The sequence below is a fragment of the Pseudopipra pipra genome, chromosome 14, assembly GCF_036250125.1.
Source record: "Pseudopipra pipra isolate bDixPip1 chromosome 14, bDixPip1.hap1, whole genome shotgun sequence".
NCBI lineage: Eukaryota > Metazoa > Chordata > Aves > Passeriformes > Pipridae > Pseudopipra > Pseudopipra pipra.
The window spans coordinates 10,657,135-10,676,461 of record NC_087562.1 but is presented as its reverse complement, the minus strand read 5'-3'; the positions used below and the strand labels follow the sequence as shown (position 1 = coordinate 10,676,461).

At 43.5% G+C, this 19,327-nt stretch overlaps 1 protein-coding gene across 4 annotated transcripts in view; it reads left to right on the top strand.

Moving 5' to 3' along the window:
• Positions 1-19,327, top strand: part of ZNF423 (zinc finger protein 423) — a 229,122-nt gene that overhangs the window by 33,133 nt on the left and 176,662 nt on the right. For all 4 annotated transcript variants that reach the window (XR_010434321.1, XM_064671143.1, XM_064671141.1 and 1 more), the window contains exon 2: positions 9,101-9,160. Coding sequence is in view for 3 of the 4 variants with exons in the window: in XM_064671143.1 (XP_064527213.1) it covers positions 9,101-9,160 (60 nt within the window). In the remaining variant the exon portion in view is untranslated. The remainder of the gene's footprint in view (positions 1-9,100; positions 9,161-19,327) is intronic.

Genomic DNA, 19,327 nt, shown 5'->3' with positions numbered 1-19,327 from the left:
AACTTCTAAACCTGCAGTTTGCAGGGAGGTGTAAGATATTGCAAGTATTTGAGTAACAGCTTGGTCATTGTACTTGCTGACCCACCTCTGGCCTGTTACCTTCATCATCATCATCCTGTTTTTGAGTAACTTTAGCCTGCTTTTGGCAGTTTTAGCAGAGCAAGGAATCACTTCACAACTTCCAAATTTGACTCATGGAATCAAAGTCCTGGCCATGAATTTTAGTTATGTTGATCTCCCCTTTCTCCACTTTCCTTTCTTCAGTTTGTTAGCGTTTCAACACATACATGATTCTGTCATCCAGCAGCGTTCCAAATGGAGCAAGACTATTTAAACCCTTGGTTGTTGAAGTAAAAATAGATGACTTTATGAGCAGCATGGGGAATGCTGGATTCACCTGTTTTGTTTCACTTGAGCTTTTAAGTGCCTGTTTACTCACAGTATGTCTATTTTTGAAAGAAGGTGCAGACACTATGGTGACAGTTGCCTTAGAAATGCATAGAACAATACAGAGAGGAGGGCATCCACAGGCAGCCAGTGCTACTGTCCCCTATCCCTGTCCATGGGTGCAGGGTGACCAGCTCCTCATCAGTGGGATGAGTTGCTTGAGCTGGATGGGGTGCACCCCACCAGTCTCATGGCCAGGCAAATTCCAGGCATAAAAAGCAGAAGAAACAGCTAAATCACTGAACATCTCACGGATTAAACACCATGTATTGCAATTATAAGGAAAAGAAAAAAAAATCCACCCTGCTCTTTGGGGATTAACATTCAGTGACAAGCTGTAAGAACCATCAGTAAGAGTATTGATCCCAAATCTATCGTGGGGTGTCTGCAGGCCCAGTTTTAAAAACTACAGGCTTAATGTATTGTATGTATAAGACGTTGATCTTGAGAGCAACCTGAAACATTGACTGCGTTTTATTACACCTAACCCTCGTATTTATTTACATAATAGATTTGGATGGGAAATATCTGTCTCCAGTGAAGTATGTGAATTAAAAACACAAAAACTAAATATGAGCACTGGGAATAAATATGCCCTGGCTTGTGAGTCAGGTGTGCGGTCCGTGGGAAGGGCTGTGATTAGCCATTATGTATGTCCTGCAGTTCTTTCTCGTCTTACCAAGATGAGATTTTTATTTACAAGGCTCCCTTTCTGTAGCTGCAGCTACATTAAGTTTTGCTGTAGTGGTGGAAGAGGCAGGCCCGTTAGCTGCACACAGATTTACTGTGCGAGTTTAAGCTAATGGATACTTATCAGGCAGGCTGTATTTGGTGATCGTCCATCATTTGCTCATTAAACAGTGTATCTAAGTGATTCTCATTTCCTCCCTGCCATGTCTGGAAAGGAGGAAACTAGACACATTACGATGGAATATTAATGTCCTGGAGGATTTAGCCACCCATAATTAGATCTCCTTTGCATAAACCTGCTACTGCTACCTTATTTTGTTGTTTGTCTTGTTCTCCTTAATCACCTTCACATCTTTTTCTGTTCCTAACGATCTTTTTTTCAGTTTCCCTTTGTAATTCTGTCCCATTTGTCTCATCCTTCTTCCTTTTTTTTTTTTTTTCCTTCCTTTTTTCTTTTTTGTTCTTTTCCCTGACCTAGTGAGCACAGCAGTCTGGGTTTCCCCACTCCTCCCTCCTTCACACAAAAAGGCTGACTTTGCCAGCAAAACCCACAGTCTCTGCCAAGCCCTATTACTGACTTTGGAGAAAAGCAGCTAGAGAACTTGTGCAAATTTAGGCTCTGAACTAGCTAAATAAGCCATGTCAGTAAACCCTCTTGTCTTATTCCCTGGCCTGCTGGCTCATGAAAGGACTAATATATAACGGTCCTATTTAAGGTGGAAAAAACCCTTCCTGGCCAAGGGCCACCGATGGCTGGATCAGCTGTGAGCTCAGGAGAGAACAGGGAGGTGGCTCTGGAGCTGTGAGCGATTGTGCCAAGGACCACGCACTGTTCCCATGGGGGATCCCGTGGTTAGGGCATGGGTGAGGAATATGCATCACCTCTCTGAGGATGCCCTGGAGTCCCTGTGCTCCTTACTACCAACCCCCAGGGAAAAAAAATGGCGAAGTATTCCCGAAGCTAAGTGGAAATGATCACGCAAACAAGCAAAATGCCTTGTAAACATGGGGAGACCTGACAGGAATCCTCTCGCAAAGTTGACTTTTCAAAGGGAGTAAACTGGCTCAAGTGGCTGGTATAAAGCACACCCAGCTGCTTCTGCCAGGTCCCTTTTTGCTCCCCTGAATGTCGATGCAAAGGCACCAGTGGGATTTCCCTTTCCTTTTAGCTGCAGGGTACTGTAAATGCATCGGGATACACTCACAGCCACCTATTCTCAGCAGACTGGCAAAGCCCCTCAAAACTTCCAATTTTCCTGCTGAATGTGAAGGTTTCCCTCTGTACAGGGGTGGGAGAAAGCCCCAGCTGCTGACAAAGAGCAGCCTGGTTCCTGGAGGGCGGTGAGCCCTGGCTCGGGGCCGGCTCTGCGCCCTGCAGCGCTCCCGGGCAGCGGCTGCAGCTCTGCCGCAGCGGCGCTGCCTCTAAAAACAAACGGGGCTGTCCTTCATCCTGCTCCTTCCCTCATTCGGCAGGTTTTTGTGTCCAGCAGACTTTTGTCTCACCGGTATTAGGAGATGGAGAATTTGACAGAGAACATCAGAGCAGGAAAGCCTTACACCAAACTGGGGGGTGATCTGAACAGAAGGGTTTAGCTGGCTTCTGCTCCAAGTAGCCATTTCCAAACCTTTGCCACTGCTAGCTTTGGTAGCAGTTCTCTGTGCTGTGCAGAGCTGAACCTCTCTGGGCAGCAGGCTGAGTGGAGCAGAGGTATTCTCCTCTTTCAGTTTAAGGAATGAGCCTATCTGCACCTCTCCAAAGAACAGACTGTAGATGTGCGGGGGGGGGGGGGGGGGGGGGGGGGGGGGGGGGGGGGGAAATACCAGGCTATTTAAAGTGTAAAGGTTGTTAACACCCTTTGTGCTCCTGCCCTGCCAAGCAGCTGGAAACTGAGTAACTTACAATCCTCGGCTCCCAAAGTTTGAGCATCCTCAGCAACCTTTGAGTTTGTGGAACTGGAAGCTGCTCTGCATTTTGCAGGACTAAGAGCACTGTATCAAATCCCAGGCTGCAAGTGCTGTGGGATGAGTGAGATGAATGGCGGTCGGATGGGGCTGTTCTGTGTCCTACACTGATTTGGGAGCGTGTAATTCCATGTGATGGGAGGGACGGAGTGAAGGCTGGGTAGGACAGCATGGAGATGTGTGTCTGAAAGGTGGTGAAGGAGCCTGAAGATTACGGAAGATCACAGAGCTCCTGTGTGTGAGTACCTACAGCTAGGGCAGGGAGAAGATGTGATTAATGTGTGACGGGCTTACAGTGCGGATTGGTGCTGGAGTATTTCTCTGGAGGGAAGGCTGTGAGTCTTGACACGTACATTACAGCTAATACACAGGCATTGGTGAGATTTCCCCAGGTTTATCTGAGAGCTTTCTGTCACCAACAGTCTGACAAAATCCTCCAAAAGTGGCACCAGTATTTTGTGCACTCAAACTATTTTGTACCTGGTGTTTTCAAAGGTTGCTGGCAGGTGAGGGATGACCCTGATCCTGAATGCAGCGCTTGGTAACAGCCCTGATTCAGGAAGGTTCCCCCATCAGCTGGGGAACTTGCTTGTAAACCATTGGATTTCATAGTAGTTTGTCACACTGTCACAGTTCCTGACGTTTTAGTTAGCATACTATGGCATTTTCATATTATGGGAAGTGTTAAACTGGTCCTTGTGGTCCTTGAAGCCTGTGTAATAGGATAAGGGAGCATACACATGCCATCTGAATTACTGAGGGGCTGTTGCTCACTTGTAAAGCTTGATTGCATCTAGAAATCAACATTTGGTGCAGAAGCATCTTACTTTGATAAGGTTAACTTCTTTCCTGGGAGTGATAAAGTGTTAAATAAGCACTGTGACTGTGAATGGAGTTCAGGTAATGGTAGCCCCATAAATAGATGTTCCCACTCTTAGGGGAATGGATGCTGAATCCTTTCAGAAGTTTCTCTGAGCACAAAGAACTGAAATCTTTGAGCCTGCAGCACTCGTGACCTAGCAATTAAATAAACCTCCTTGGAGAACATCTGAGACGAGCGGGCAAAATGCAAATATTTGGCATGTGCAGGAGTGCTGGATTGTGATGTTACCATTGCCCACAGTTCTTCCCCATGTCAGCCCAGTTCTTGATCTGTCTCTTGCATTTGGGCCCCACACCCAGTTGGAGGAGAACACAGATCTTCTCCAGGCATGACAGCAGTGAGTCCTCCCTGTGCTGGGGCAGAATGGGCAGTGGAGGCAGACGTGTCCTCCCACTGTCAGCAATGACCTCCCTGCACCAGGCCTCGGGTGGGCAGTGCACAAACTTAATGGTCTTTTGAGTTGACTAACAATAAAAATTTCTATGCTGCCAGAACAAGCCTGTTCACAAGTCAAACCCAGCTGTCCTGAAGGGTTTCAGCTTCATAGATGCCCCCAGATTTCACTGAAGACACAGCTGTTATAGCAGGCATGCTCTTGGGTGAGTTTCCTATAACCATCCTATAATCATCACCCTGAAGGATGCAGCTAAAAAAGTGTCTCTTTTTTACTTGCAGTATTTTATCTCTGTGTGCTGGCAAATACTATGGATCATTTACAAAAGAGAAGAAAAAAAGTTAATGCTTTAAAAATAGAAATATAGTGCTTCCAGTGTGGCTATCAAAGTTTAGTGCTTGACTTTGAAACTGTTTCTTGCCCATTTTTTTTCTAATAAACTGCATAGTGAATTTGGCACCAAGAGCCACGCCTACCCCCTCTGTTGGTGCAGTGTGTTGCACTTTGGGTGTCACTGTGTCAATGACACATGGAGCAGAGTAGGTCCAAACTTCTGTCCCCTTGCTGTATTGTCTCTGTACTACTGAAGAAGTAAAAATACTCATTTCCAAAGCATTTTAAACTAATTGGATGGAGAGAGCAGATAGAGACCAGAGTAAGCGTGTACTTGCATAGCAACTTCTGTATTCCAACCACGGCTTAATGTGTGGGCACACTCTGTAATTTGGGAAGAAAATAAGGTGAGCTTGTAAAGGAAAATTGGAAGAATCCAACAAAAAACCCATGTGAAGTGCACGTGTGAACATTCTGGCCAAAGCTTAACATCAGTGATTTTGTGTGTCTCCATTTTCAGTACCCAGTATGAAATGCCTCCAAAATGTCATGAAATGCTGTGCCTTCACTGTTTTGTCACCAGGACTCCCATAAAGTAGTTAGAACTGATACCAGATCTCTAGTTGCTTTTACAATTGCGGTTCTCAGTCTTGAATGGTGCTGCTGTTTCCTGTGGGAATTTTCCCAAGCTGCAGAGTGTTTCAGGCACGTGGGTGGGTCCTGTCCATGCTGAACATCAGCCCTGTGGACTCGTGTGTTCATACATTCAGAGTGATTAACTAGCACAGGTGGAAGTGTCTAGTTCTTGACTTCGGTAGTTACAAGTGTGTCTGGTGTGTCTCAGAAAACATATTTTCCTGCTAATGAAATGGGAATTATTTTACAGTGCAGTGTATTTTGGGAGTAATTGTGTTGAATGCTTTGTACCTCTTCACTGGCTTTTTTTGCCCAGCGTCACAACCTAAGTAACAGCATCCACAAAGTGAATGTTAATACACAGTGTTCACTTGAGCCAATCTAGGTTTCAAGGAACGATGACAAAAACATTAAGAAACTGAAAAATCAATTTCAGTGAATTACTCCCTGGCTAATTTTATGGACTATGGGTGGTTTTGACTTGGTTCTCAGTAGTGAGACCTGGAAATCCCTTCACAGCTGCAGCAGCAAAATCTGTTTTGGACCCACTCTGCCCTTCTAGGGAGGGCTGGCCAAGCCCTAAGGCCGTCCCCAGTGGGTCTGTCCCCAGATGGGGATCTGTGGGACTCCTCTGCCCTCCATGCACAGCATCATGTCCCCACATCTCCAACCAGCCCAGGAAAGCTCCTCCTGCTTCCCTATGAGTCCAGCAACAGATATGTGCAACTGAGAGCAAATTTTAGCTGCAAATGTTTGGTGTCAAAGTTGACTTTGGGAGGAAGAAACCAGTTCTATTTCCCACTGACTTCTGTGGCTTCTGCTCATTGCCGAGGCTGAGGTAAAGCCAGTAGTGACACCACTTCAAATGCTGGCCCCTTAAATAATAATTTATATCCAGAAGATTAAGGCTGCCACAGAGGAACCTCTCAGCTCTTGGTTTTATGCCCATTATGGAGAGGGAGCAGAAGCACACGGGATTAAGTGTCTCCCTACAGTTACATTTGGTGTCGGTGACAAAGCCTGGTCACCTATTTTTTTGTTTCAGCCTCACAGGCATCCTTCCCCTCCAAGCCTCTGGACCTTCTTAATCTCGTGGGTGTATAGTCACAATCTTTCAACCTTTTTTTTTTTTGGATGTGGCTGCTTTTGCTCCTTGTTTCTCTGCCCACTGCCTGGCTTGGTGGGTGGATGGATGGGCAGGCAAGGATCAGGTGCTTGGGTCAGTTGATACAGCCACTCCTCTTGGAGTAGACTTGGCTGTTACGTTTCCTTACGGTTTATCCTACGAAAGATGATGTTTGCTTAAAAGAATTACAGAAATTAAAAATGAAAAAGCAAAGTGTTGTGAGGAGCAGCTGTGGGGCAATGTGCCTGTGCCTAAGCTCCATCCCCCCGGCCTCCTCTTTCCACTGGGATGCAGCACTGTCAGCTCTGTGGTGGGTCTGTGCAAATAGAGCAGGAGAACCTGAAACCATGACTGCAATAACATAAAGTGAATTTCAGTGCCCTCGTCTTCACGTATATGTTCTCTGTCCCCTTTTCAGTCATTAGGGAGCAAAGCAAATTAATGCCAACAGAGGCTGATTCAAACCTTTGCCCTCATTTAAGGGATTCCAAAAACCGTGGTTTTGTTATGTGCTGGAGCCAGCTGCCCTACAGCAGCTCAAGGACTGGAGCAGTCTTCAGTGTTTAACCAACATGAAAGTCAGTGTGTTGCTAAAATTGTCAGTGACCAGTGCTGATCCCATATACTGCTCCTTGACTAGGACTGAATTTATCGCCTTTATGTATTTTTAGCAGACTGGTTTCTTTTTTTTTTTCATGTCTCTTTCCAAGATAAAATGTAAAGAAATAAAAAAAAAAAAATCCTCAACATAAAAGTAGTAATGTAGAAAACTCTCTAAGCAAGACAACCAAAAAGCAGTCAAGGATAAAATAAAATTAAAACATTCCACTTGTCTGTTTTGAGTAAAGTACGTGAATTTCTAACTTAGCTTATTTAGTTTTGGAGCAGAAACCTCCCAGATGTATATGGATTTTGATGTTAAAACCAGACATGCATTTGTGTTAGAGTGAAATGGTACTTAGAATAACTATGTCCAGAGTTTTTCTATTACGAGGTGGGTCAAAAATGGAATCAAGATGGTGGTTCAGAGAACACAAAATGGTAGGTGAGCCCCTTGGAGGGAGCACGTGTGAGCCAAGCTGGCTCTGCCATCATCAGGGAATAGGACTGATAATGCCTTCAATAAGCCTGTAGCTTTGCCTCTTGTTTTTCCTCTGTCATTCTGGAATTTAATATTATGTGACACGGCCTCTATGCTAACACAGACTTTGAAAAACGTATAACCATGTCTCAAGAATGATTTCTCCAATGAGGGGGCTGAATTCCATGTTCCTCCATTAGTAAACATGCAGACTAAGGGAACTGGAGCTGTGCCCTTCCGTGGGTTTATGGTTTGAACATAAAAATACATTTGTCAAGGTATTGCCTATGTAAATTATATTCTCTGTTCCTAATGCCATATGATGTCACCACTAATATCAACCTGATAGATAAGCTTACAGGATGCCAGAATTCCATACTGGACTGGGGGGAAAAAAGAAAAGGGAGGAAAGCATAAAATCAAGACTCTTGTGATGCAAATGTAAATATTCAGTTGAAGTAATGGCTGGAGCAGGTTCCAGGCCTGAGCATAGAGGGTAATATCTGGTCAATAGGGGCTGTGCTTGTGGCTTTGCAATATGGTTTGGGTTTCAGTTGCAGATTTCAATAGGATGTGTATTTGAATCCAGCATAATGTAGATAAAATGGTGAGAGATTGTTCAGTCCATGGAGTAAATACTTTTAATCAGAAAATAAAGACCTGTGATTTAAATTTTTTTGGTGTCAGGGTTTGGTGACAGAATGGTGATGGTGACCAACTTTTGCAACTCCAAAGAAGAATTTGTGCAGTTACCACTTTCAAATACCCAGGCTGACATTACTAAAACTGCCACTGATTTCAGTAACAGCAGGATCAGGCACTTGCTTACCCATCTTGTTGTTGGCTGTTCTCTTAGTTATTTTGAAGAATGTAAGAATCAAATGATGTTTTATAATTCTTAACAGTCAGAAGGTTTTAGCTACATTACTTTGCAAGTACTGAGCACCCGGTTCAGACAGCTTTCACATCAACAAACCTTAAAAGCAGTTATTTGTGACTGCCATATCACAGAACGTGGTTGTAGATCATAATAGTATTTTTTAACTCTGAAAAAACCTGAAGATATCACTAGTTTTTGAATATGACTGATATGTTAGTATGTTAGAATGATGTAAGTCAGGCAATTTTTCCTTCACAGGACAGTTCTTTACTATGATCTTTTGAAACATAAATTTCAAAAACAACCTCTGCATTTGCAGTGGCATTTTGGCACGTGCAAGTTGTTGTGAATATACAAAATTTCAAATCTGAATACTTAGCAGTTAGTGGTATTTAAACCTCTATTAAAATTTCACGTGAACGTACTGTTACCTGTTCAGGAAAAAACCTGCAAACACAAATTCCATATTTAGGTTAAAAAGTAGGGAAAATCTCTCTCTTTACTAAATTTCTACCTTATGAATTATTTTATAGAAAACAGTGAGTTCTTTTTTAGCAGTGCAGAAGCCTGTTTTAATACTTAATGTCATAGTGGACCTAGTTTTCTAATGACTTTGCTTTCCAGTTGGTTTGTTTTAGCAATCACAACTTATTTTTGTTCTTTTTCAGTTGAAGAGGGTGAATCTTCAGATTTTGCTTTGACCTGGGACTCGTCAGTGACTCAATCAGGTAAATATTTTAGGTTCTCCTGATTGCAAAAACTGCCAGAAAGCTGCCAGGCTTTTTACAGGAACTGTATTTTGTATGTCACATTCCTGTCTCAAATCCAAGACTACCCACTGCAACACAATTTTTATATCAGTTCCATATGGTCAATAAAATCTATTACACACAGAGACTAATATACTCTTATCCTCTGGAGAGCCATTCTTTCTTCTTGTGGGCACACTGAAACGGGTTGTGATTTCTCCAGTATAACCACTTTGAAGTTTTCTGCAATGGGCACTGTTACACATTCATTCCAATCTAATTACATAAAAGCTGCTTTAATAGGAATTTTAAACCTCGGTCTCAACTGGAATGTGCGTATTTCTCCTCTCCAAGGAAATTGGAAAGTACTGTCAGAGCTGGAGAATAAAAGTGGTACATTGCCATGGTAGAAAGGCAAAATTTGAACGAACTTTTGGTCTGCTTGACAGTAATATCACTTAAACGTGTGTCTGGGGCTCGTTCATCTGTGGTACATCGATAATTTGAATAAAAAGAGCCTCAAGAAACTGAACAGGATAAATCAAGTTTGTCTGTGTAATATGTATTGATAATGTAAATGTGAGGTTACATGTCAGAATAGTTTGTGTTCAAAGGAACTAGCTACATCTCAGTCACTGTTCGTGCCCTGTGTAAAGATATTTTACTGTCTTTAACATTTATGAGATCCCAGAATATTTTTGACTCTGAAACCACTAAGTCTATTTCTGTGCTCTCTCCACATCGGACTGTGCAATGGTATTCTCTTAAAAGCTCACCAACAACGTGAAAAACAGCTCAGAAACTGAGCAGTAGTATGAAAATTAACAATGGTGCTGCATTCCTGGTTAGATGGGTTTTTATAAAAGAGTCACGGGGAGACTGGCTCACAGGAGAGGCTTTCTTACTGAAGTGAGCATCTAGCTGGTCTCGAAGGCACAAACTGCCTTTGTGTGGCATTTTGTGGCATTTCCCTTCGCACCGACTGCGCTCTCAGATGCACTGGGTGCATCTTCTCTGGGTGCTACGGCTGTTCAGAAGGGTTTGTGTTTTCACTAGTCTCTGATAGCAAATATTGCTGCTGCTGCTGCAAACCCCCAGCTGTGATGTCGAAGGCCCCTTTGTGCCTGGAGCTAACGGTGCATGAAAAGAGCACTCGCCAGCTCTCTCGCTTGACCTTCGTCTCAAGCAGCAGCAGAGCGGAGTTACCGGTGTTATCTATCACAAGTCTTGAACTGTATTAAAGTCACAATAGGCTGAGGTTCAAAACAGTAACGAAAAATCATTTCTCTGCAGAGCAGGAGTTAATTTCGGATTTCTGTTGGTATTGGTGACTATGCCTTAAGTAAAAGACTGCAAAAGGCTTTTTCCAAATTAGTTTGAGTCTCCATTTTTCTTCATTTGCTCCCACAATTACAGTTCTCATTCAAGATGTTGGATGTGGGATAAAATGTATTGTATGCATGATTTATGGCAGCTTAAGGAAAATGTGTGCTAATTGGGGGATTTTCCTCTTAATGCATTTAGTAGCTACAGATGTCAATCTTTTATATTTATAAAGATGCAGTACAGCATCCTATCAAGACAGGACACAGTGGATGGGACAGAGGTTGCAGGCTGGAATATGATTGAGGAACTGCATAGAAAAAGCTCAAAAAGCCAGAGTCTGTGGTGGTGTGGCTGCGTGGAGTCGCTGGCTCTTGTGTGGTGCCTCCACAGCTATATTCAGTAACTGAAACCAGTCCCTCAGTCCCAGTGTGCGAGACTTTCATTATGTTCTTTTATGATCTTCCTGTTTGCATTAGCTCCAGTAGTGTGATGTTGAAGTTCAATAAAGGGTGAAAAAACACACTTCAATTTCTTGTTTCATGCCCCTTCCTTCCCTGGCCCAAAATGACAAAATTGCCTCCCCTTCCTTGACCCCCCCACAGAAAAAAAAAAAAAAACCAACCAAAAAGCCAAACCTGGGACTTGTTAACTCTGAAACATTTGCCAGATGTTTCAAATTAACATATTTCTCTCCCTTCTTCTCCTGTATGTGTTTGTACATCTCTGTGTGTGTGCAAACACATACAAAACGACTTCTGAAAAATGCTGTTGGCAGTCTGCACAGCTGCTGTGGGCTGGGGCAGTGGCAGTCTCAGGATTGGGTGGTATATAAGGACTGCAAGAGCAGGTATACTGTAAACTTTAAACTTTTAAAAAGTATGTATTTATATATTTATACTAGCAAAATATTTATGTAGGTGCATCTGTGGGGAAAACGAAGAGCTTTTGCAGCTGTATTTATTTGGTTCATCTAACCAGTGGAAACTACACTGGAATTTTCTTTGTGAGTAAGAGTTGGATCTGCAGCCATGAGTCTTGTCCAGGTAGCTGTGACAGCCATCTGTCCTCAGTGTTTGTAGGTGCAGAGCACAATGTGCCAAACACGGGGGCCCAAGCTCTGTGTCTCATGGTGGGGCTTCTCTGCTCCTGACGTGTGCTGAAGGTGTGTGGTCTGTGCACCCATGACTGGACTGTGGCACTGAGCTGCTCATGGGAGCTGCTTAGTGCAGCTCACGGAAATTTGGCAGTGGACACAATGGCACCAGAAATCCTGTGCTCAGATGGGTCTGTTCAGTGATGGCTTAGTGCAGGACACCATCCTTCTTCCTGTGGCAGAGTGTGTGCACAAATTGCTGTTTGCTCTGGCATAACTGCTTGTTCCTGGTAAAAACTCCAAAGGCAAAACGCTGTGCAGGAATCCAACCCTTGGCATAGCTGCACTGAGGAATTTATTCCAGTACTTTAAATACAACTAGAAATAGTTGTATTACTTTTTTTTGTAATAACCACAACTTATGTGTGTACATAATAATCTAGAGAATCAAGACAACATAGAAGAGGCAGAGGCTGCCCTTGCACCACAGTGAATAATCTGGGTATCCACCAGTGCTGTTTAACAATGGGCATATAGCGAATTTCCTTCCTCTTCAGGTCTTGTAAACATTTTTTTCCTTAATGTAAAAGGAAGGAAAAAAGCTTTCCTTTCCTCTCATAATCAGAGGGTTTAGCTTGCTGTCAAATAGCACGTCCAGTAGTGTTTTTCTGTGTAAGAGGCAGAGATGTTTTCTGTTCCAGAGAAGTACAGCTGAGTTCTCCTTCCCCCTGCTTTTCCCCCTTAACAGCACGTGCAGCCCTTGCAGCCTGTCTGTCCTACTCTGAAGGTGTCAGAGGGGGTGGACTGGGCAGGGGTGTTGGGGGGCCAGGCAAGCGCCCACCTCTGCTTTTCAAAAGGGTTTTTGGCTGCTTTGAGACCATGAGGAAAATAAGATTCAATACTTGCAAAGCAAGGGTCTGGTCAGACAATGCTGCATTGCTGTTACAATACATCACGAGGGTATTATCTTGAGGAGTAACAAGGGACATTTTAAAGAAGTAAAAAGTCTTACCAAATATATAGAGAATTTAAGGCATTTTAAAGACCTATGAAAGCATTTTATATGGGGGTTGCTGGGGAGTTTCTCATTAGCCTGACTGTGAGGCCCCAGGGAATCTTGGCTGAATTGTCTGGGGCAAACAGAGCAGATTTTGTCTTCTCCTTAGGAGCCTGCAGACCTAAAAGCCTAATTTTTTTGTGTCTGCTTTTGAGGTAACTGAAGGTATCTTGTTTTTCCATGCAGCTACATGTTACAGTACTGATCAGGAAAGAGTTTGGGAAACAGGGAACTGTGAATCGTGGCCTGAGTGCTGAGGACAAATGGCACTGACTGAGTCTCTGTGCACATGTGTTTGCAGAGCATGGGGGGTTCTTTGCAGTGTTTGCGACGGGAAGGGCCCCTCCAACACAGTGCCCAACCATCCTTTAGCACACAACATTAGTGTAATTCAATTATAACATTCCAGAAATCATAAAAATAAATTACAGGTTGGTATTCTCTGCTTCCCCCATTAGCTCCAAATTTCCTGTCCCTGCCACCGAGCTCACTGCAGCAGCTGGGCACACGTGTGAGGGACACGTTAACACAGCACAGCATGGGAAAAAAAAACCCCACAGCATTTTAAGACACAGATACTTGATGTTTTTCCATTAAGATTTCTCCCCCATGCTTGTTTTATACAGTACACTACTGTAGGATTTTTAATTGCTTTCTGCAATTTGTTTTAAAGTTTCCCTCCTTCCTGGAGGAAAAAAAGAAAAGAAAAGGGGAAGCAGCAGCTTTTCAGAAATGAACCATGAAATAAAGGAAAACCACTCTGTGGTCACTCCTTTCCCTCTCTTTTCTGTTTTGCATGGCATCTGCCAGCTATGTAAATCAAAATTTTCACTTGGTATCTCCAGAGGAGGAACATCTTGACACAGTCTGGAGACTTATTTTTTCCTCAGGGCTACCAGAACCCATGCCGGGGTGTTTTTAATGCCATCTCTGCTGCTCAGGGCTCTCCCTGCCTGTTCCCTCCTGGCTGTTCCCTGTGTTGTCCTCCACCATTGGTCTTCTGATCCTGGTGCTGCATTGTCTGCTCCATGAGCGTTGAGGGTTTTTTTCTCTAACTTTTCTGTAGGGTTGGGTTTAATTTTGGCTTCCAAAGGAGCAGAATGGATGAGAAAGCTGGGATCTCATGAAGCAAGCAGAGACTTGCTGCTGTGCATCCAAAGCCCAAACAAATGCAAACTAGAAAAAAAAGCTAGGGAAGTTTGCAGCTCTGGTTGCTGCATTCCTTATTTATTCTCATTTGAACTTTTATTTTCCTTGGTAATGTGTAGATTTTTACAATGTTACACTGTAATGTATCCTTTTAGAAGAGAAAGTAAAAAAATAATTCTCATTTCCTTGTCATAAAACTTAATTTTTAACATCAACCTTTTACCTATAAATACTAATTTTTATGTAGATATATATATATATTTAGGAAAGTACTTTTGACAGTGTTTTCGCAAACAGAAGGTGAAGTGATAGAAAGTGCAGGGTAACATGGTAGTGGATGAACATCCAAGACAGGTGTAAGATGTTTTTGAAGCTGGATCATACAGAAAGAAACAATACAAATAATTATAAACCCTTCCCAGATTACTCTGTTTGTAGGAGCTCAGGACACAGCTCTGCATCTGCAGCCACAAGGGCTGCCTGTGAGCAGGTCTCTGCTCCCAGCACTCGTGGGACGTGGGACATGGTGCTGCAGGAGGAGGCTGTTGGCTGGAGTGACAGGGTGTCCCCGGAGGTCCCCAAAGTCCAAACGACATCCTGCAGCTGTAGCACCCTCAGGGACAGGAGGAGTACAGGCGGAGGTTCCCGGTGTGCGGTGCAGCACAGCCGACACGCGCCTGTCACGGGAACAGCCGCCCCGCGGACCCGCTGAGGCATCTCTGGGGGTGCAGCACCATAGGTGTTCCCCTCTTGTTTGGGGAGGGAATCTCTGGCAAGAAGGAGCAATCTTCAGATGTGAACACAGCATGGGTGTCAGTATTTAAATTAGAAGCACACACCTGTGTATTACGGCGTTTCCTAGAAAATACTTACTATTAAAAATGTTAATTGGGAAAATTATAGCGATAGCACAGAGGAGGAGAATTAATTTCCATGGTGAAAGAGGCGAGGAAAGAAAAGCTCATTTCAAAGTGAGCTATCGAGTGCTCCCCCTACCCCATCATGCTCCTGTTCCCTGGCTTCTTAAAGATAATGTATGCTGGAAAGCTGGTCTGTTGGAAGGAAGCTGAGCAAGTGTGGTGTGTTGCAGTGTGTCATTGATGTTCCCGAGCTTCTCAGTGCCTAAAGGAGTGCTCCTCATTGCTACAAGCAACATCTGTAAAGGAGAGGATTCCTGCAGGCTGCAGGATCACAGCCCCTGCCTGGCCATGCTGGCAAGGGGCTGTGGACTGGTGTGCATTGGGATGCCAGCAGTGCATCAGGACTGGTAGTGGACAGCAATGTTTCAGTAAATCTGGGAATATCTCTGGGGTCATCAGGATAACCTCATCTGAAGTGTTGTAAGCTTGATATATTTGCTGGTGTGGGGCTGCTTTGGATCTGGGGATGTTCCCATAGGGTCTTGTGTCAGGGGCATTCACCACCGACATGGATGGTTGCATACTGATGTATCCTTCTGAGGTGGGCAAGGGACATCCTCCACAGGTTTGTGTCCCTGTCTTGCCGGTGTTTTTCTCCCTGGGACAAAAAAAAAGATGTGCCTGTTGGCACTTTATGTGCTGGGAGACTGTAACGCTGTGTTTCATTTCCTTGCATTGGCTGAAGGCACTTTCATGGGTAGACCCTCAGGTGCAGCCTTCCTGGCTCTCTATCCCTTGTTTGCACCCAGGTCTCTCCCAGGTATGAACATCCTGGTGAAGGATGCTGCCACTGAGCTGGAGGGAGCACCCTCCATCTTCTTCATGCTCCTGCTCTCCCTTCCTGTGTTTCTTTCAGTGGTGCTACCTTGTTCTCCTGTGCTGCCCAAGTGAAGGGCTGTGATTAGATGAACATTTTCTGTGTTTTTAGGTAAAAATTATATCTGTTGTTTACGATAGCCTTCAGGGACACAACTAGCAGTAATGGGCACAGGAGATGTTAGGCTGAACATCAGGAAACATTTCCTGGTAGTGGGATCTAATAGCCTGGTATTATCTCCTATCACTTCAGTCATTTACAAACTGGACTGGACAAAGTGCCTGAAAATACGCTGTAGGAATGGTCTTACATTAGCAGAGGGACGGATAAGATCACCTGATAAATCCTTCTCATCTTTAATTTATCCAGTTCTGCTGCACTCTGGATTTGCTAATCTCCTGCAGATTCGAGGATAGAAGCACACAGAATGGTCAGGCAAATATGCTTCCTAGAGCTTATTTCAGCAAATATTTTTATGTAGGATCTCAAAGCACTTTGCAAATGCTAATTCAGGCTCCCAACCTAGTAGGAAGTCTTCCTTGTGCCCCATATCCGTACTACTTTGTCTTTGCATCATGCAGTGTGCACTGTCTGCAGGTTGACCTTCCCAAAGGGTTCTGGCATCAGAACTGATGGGCACTTGCCAGCCTATCTTGCTTTGAGCCATTTCTGCAGGTCAGTGGCTTTGCTTTTCCAAGTCTGCCTTGTCTGGCTGGTAGGAGTGAGGGAAGCTGAAACCATGCCACTACAGGGAGCCACTGCAGTGGGTTTTACCTTTGTAAAAGCAGACAGCTGAAGAGTTGAAGGAAAGTCTCCTGGTGAACAATTTCTTTGGTTTTCACAGAAACTTGTTCTCCTTTGACTGGTTTATACTGTGCAGTTGTAACTGGTAGCTCAAAGCTCCCAGCCTGAATAAATGTAGAACAGGAATAGCAGAATATATTACATTGGCCTGTTGCTTAAACAAGAAAAATCAATAAAATATAATGCCACAGTGGTGGATCCCCAGTAATCATTCTTCTTGAGAAAAAAACAAATTGTGCCAGTCGTGAGAATGGGGTTTTATAAACAAGGTTGTAAAAGAAGAAAAACAAATGGAATAAACAAGCTCCACTGCTTTGCATTCTGGGTTGTGTAAGGACAGTGATATGAAACTCTGCAGTGAGAAACTGCATGAAATTTATGATGCTTTGCCCAAATAATCTTTGCTTATTCAGTATGGGAAACTAGAATCATTTGGGTTGGAAGGGACCTCTAGTGGGTCTTGCTCAACATTGACCTGACTTGTAAAAGTTTTGTAACCATTACCACTGTATTTTTGGTTTAATTGTCTTGACCTGTTAAGCTTATCATGGACCAAGGGTACAAGTATTGTTACTCTAGTATAAGAATGTGTAGCAAACAGAAATTAAGGCCAAATACTAACAAAAAAAAAGGATTTTTAAAAAAGTTAATACAGCCTGAGTTTCAGGAAGCAGAAGATACATTTGCCTTTTTGTCATTTAGTGTCTAAAGTCGCCTTTTTCCAGTCTCACTACAAGGAATTACAATGTCATCGTCAAAATAAACCAAGCTCATCTCATAATCTTGTATTTGTTGTGTATAAATTCAAATGAGAAAACTGCTAAGTGGGACCATTTATAATGAGATTTGAGATACCCTATAGCTCTCACTTGGAGACAAGTGACCTTTGTCTTCTTTGGGGCTGAGTACAGCGCGATGAAGATTTAATAGATGTGTGTGGAGACCCGGCAGTAGATTGGGGTGTGCGTGGAAGAGGCACTCAGTGTGCCTTGCTCTACATATTTTTGAAATCCTCACACTTGGGACTGGAGTGCCTGCCTGTTGGTGTGTGTTTCTGGCCATGCCTCTTTCCTCCCTTGGATGGCTTTGGCGTTCGTTAGTAGAAATTATTAGACAGTCACAAAACACTAAAGAGAAAGGAAAAACCCCACGCACTTTGCTTGGAAACAGTCTGTGTTGCATAAAGCTCTGACAAGATCAAGCCTCTAATTAAATTATCTGGCACGTGGACAGTTCTGTTCTGAGATCTGCTGAGCTAATGTGTAGCCATTAGCTCATACAGCCACCAAATCAGAAGTACCAAAGAGACAATTTACATAGGGCCACAGCGTGTTTTAAAAAATTCTGGTGAGTTGTGAAGCCTGTAATGTTAATTGCCAGTTAGCACATTGTAATTGCTGTAATTATTTGCAAGTAAAATGATGTAAGGGACTTAACATTGTACTTTTCTTAACACTTCACATGTTGGTGATCCACTAAATCTCCCACTTAGAGTTTTGCTGGTTATTTTAAGAGCTTGACAGCCACTTGGTGAAGTCTGATATCATCCGCAAGCTTCCCATTCTGCCTGTTGGCTTTAATGCTGAGCGGTGGCTCTCTAAAGTCTTTATGAAAAAAAAAATAAAAGGCAATAAAATAATAAATGCAAATGTCTGCTGCTGACCAGTGAGAGCACATCCAGCCCTGCAGCCGGCCGTGCCGGAGCCCAGCTGGGAGAGAGCCCTCAGCACAAATTGCCAAGCCTATTGCCTCCCACCGCCACGCCGCGGAAGTGGGCCAAAAGCTCCTCCGTATGGGATTAAAGGGATGTGTAATAGATTAAAGATCAAAAATGTTAATTAAGAAATGGTCTTTTCTAATAAGATGCCTTCAAGGGCATGGTACCAAAAATGAGGCAATATCTCATTTTGGCAACAGCACAGGGTTGTAATGAAGCTGGAGCGGGGGGGGCAAGGGGAGAAGGAAGGGATGCCTCCTGTTCAAGGCAACTCCTTCAGAAGGGGTGAATCAATTAGCAGCAAAAATGTAAACATGTAAGTCAGAATGACAGCACTCTGAACGCTGCTGAACAACATGTGGATTTAGATGTACGTGTTTTAGCCTGGCGTTTCCTTGAGGATAAGTTGGCAGTTTGTGACTGACAGACAAGGAGTCCTTCAGTTTACTGGTGCTTCAGCAGCAGCCTGGTAATTTGGCTGAAAATAACCACTCTTGTTGGAAGCTTTGATGCATTTGAATTGAATCCATGCAATATATTTTCCTGATGTAATGGTCTAGATATGGAAAGTTCAGCACCTTTGTTGCTGGATTGAAACTTGTAGGTGTAATGTTTGGATATATAATGTTTGGTTATTTCTCTTCAGAAAAGGGGAGAGCCACAGCTCTCAGCTCTTGTATTCCAGGCTCCTGCAGCAGTGGAAGTTTATGTTTTACAAATAAACTGATATGCAAGTGTTACTTATGTGTTTCAAACCCAAAAGGTGCTTTTGAGAGCTGTGAAATTTTATTGCATCATTATAAATAAAGAAAACATGCTTTTTTTTTAACTTTAGCATTCTAGTCAGTGAGTTCACTGTTATGTTTTCTTAGTAACTCATCAAAACTCCAAAAGGAAAACTCAGATGTTTAACAGTGCTTCTTCCTTGTGGCGGAATGATGGGATTTCACATCCCACTTCATCCCACAGTTTCCCCTCTAAATGCCCTAACACCGTAAGCTGCAGCATTTCTGAAGCAAGTTATTTGCCAGCATAAAATGGAGGTACCCTGTCGGCAAATTTCTTCCCTATTGGTTGGAAGCTTTTGCTTGGATAAAGAAAACCCCTGGCATAGTGAGATCTCTGTGTATGTGTTTTAAGACTCTGACTGTTTGAATCAAAGCCAGAGAGAATTTTCAATTTGAGAGAAATACAGTGGGAGGGCACTTGCTGGTTGTGTGCCTCTGTGTGTGTGGTGAGCTGGGGCTGGCTGAAGCACCCTGG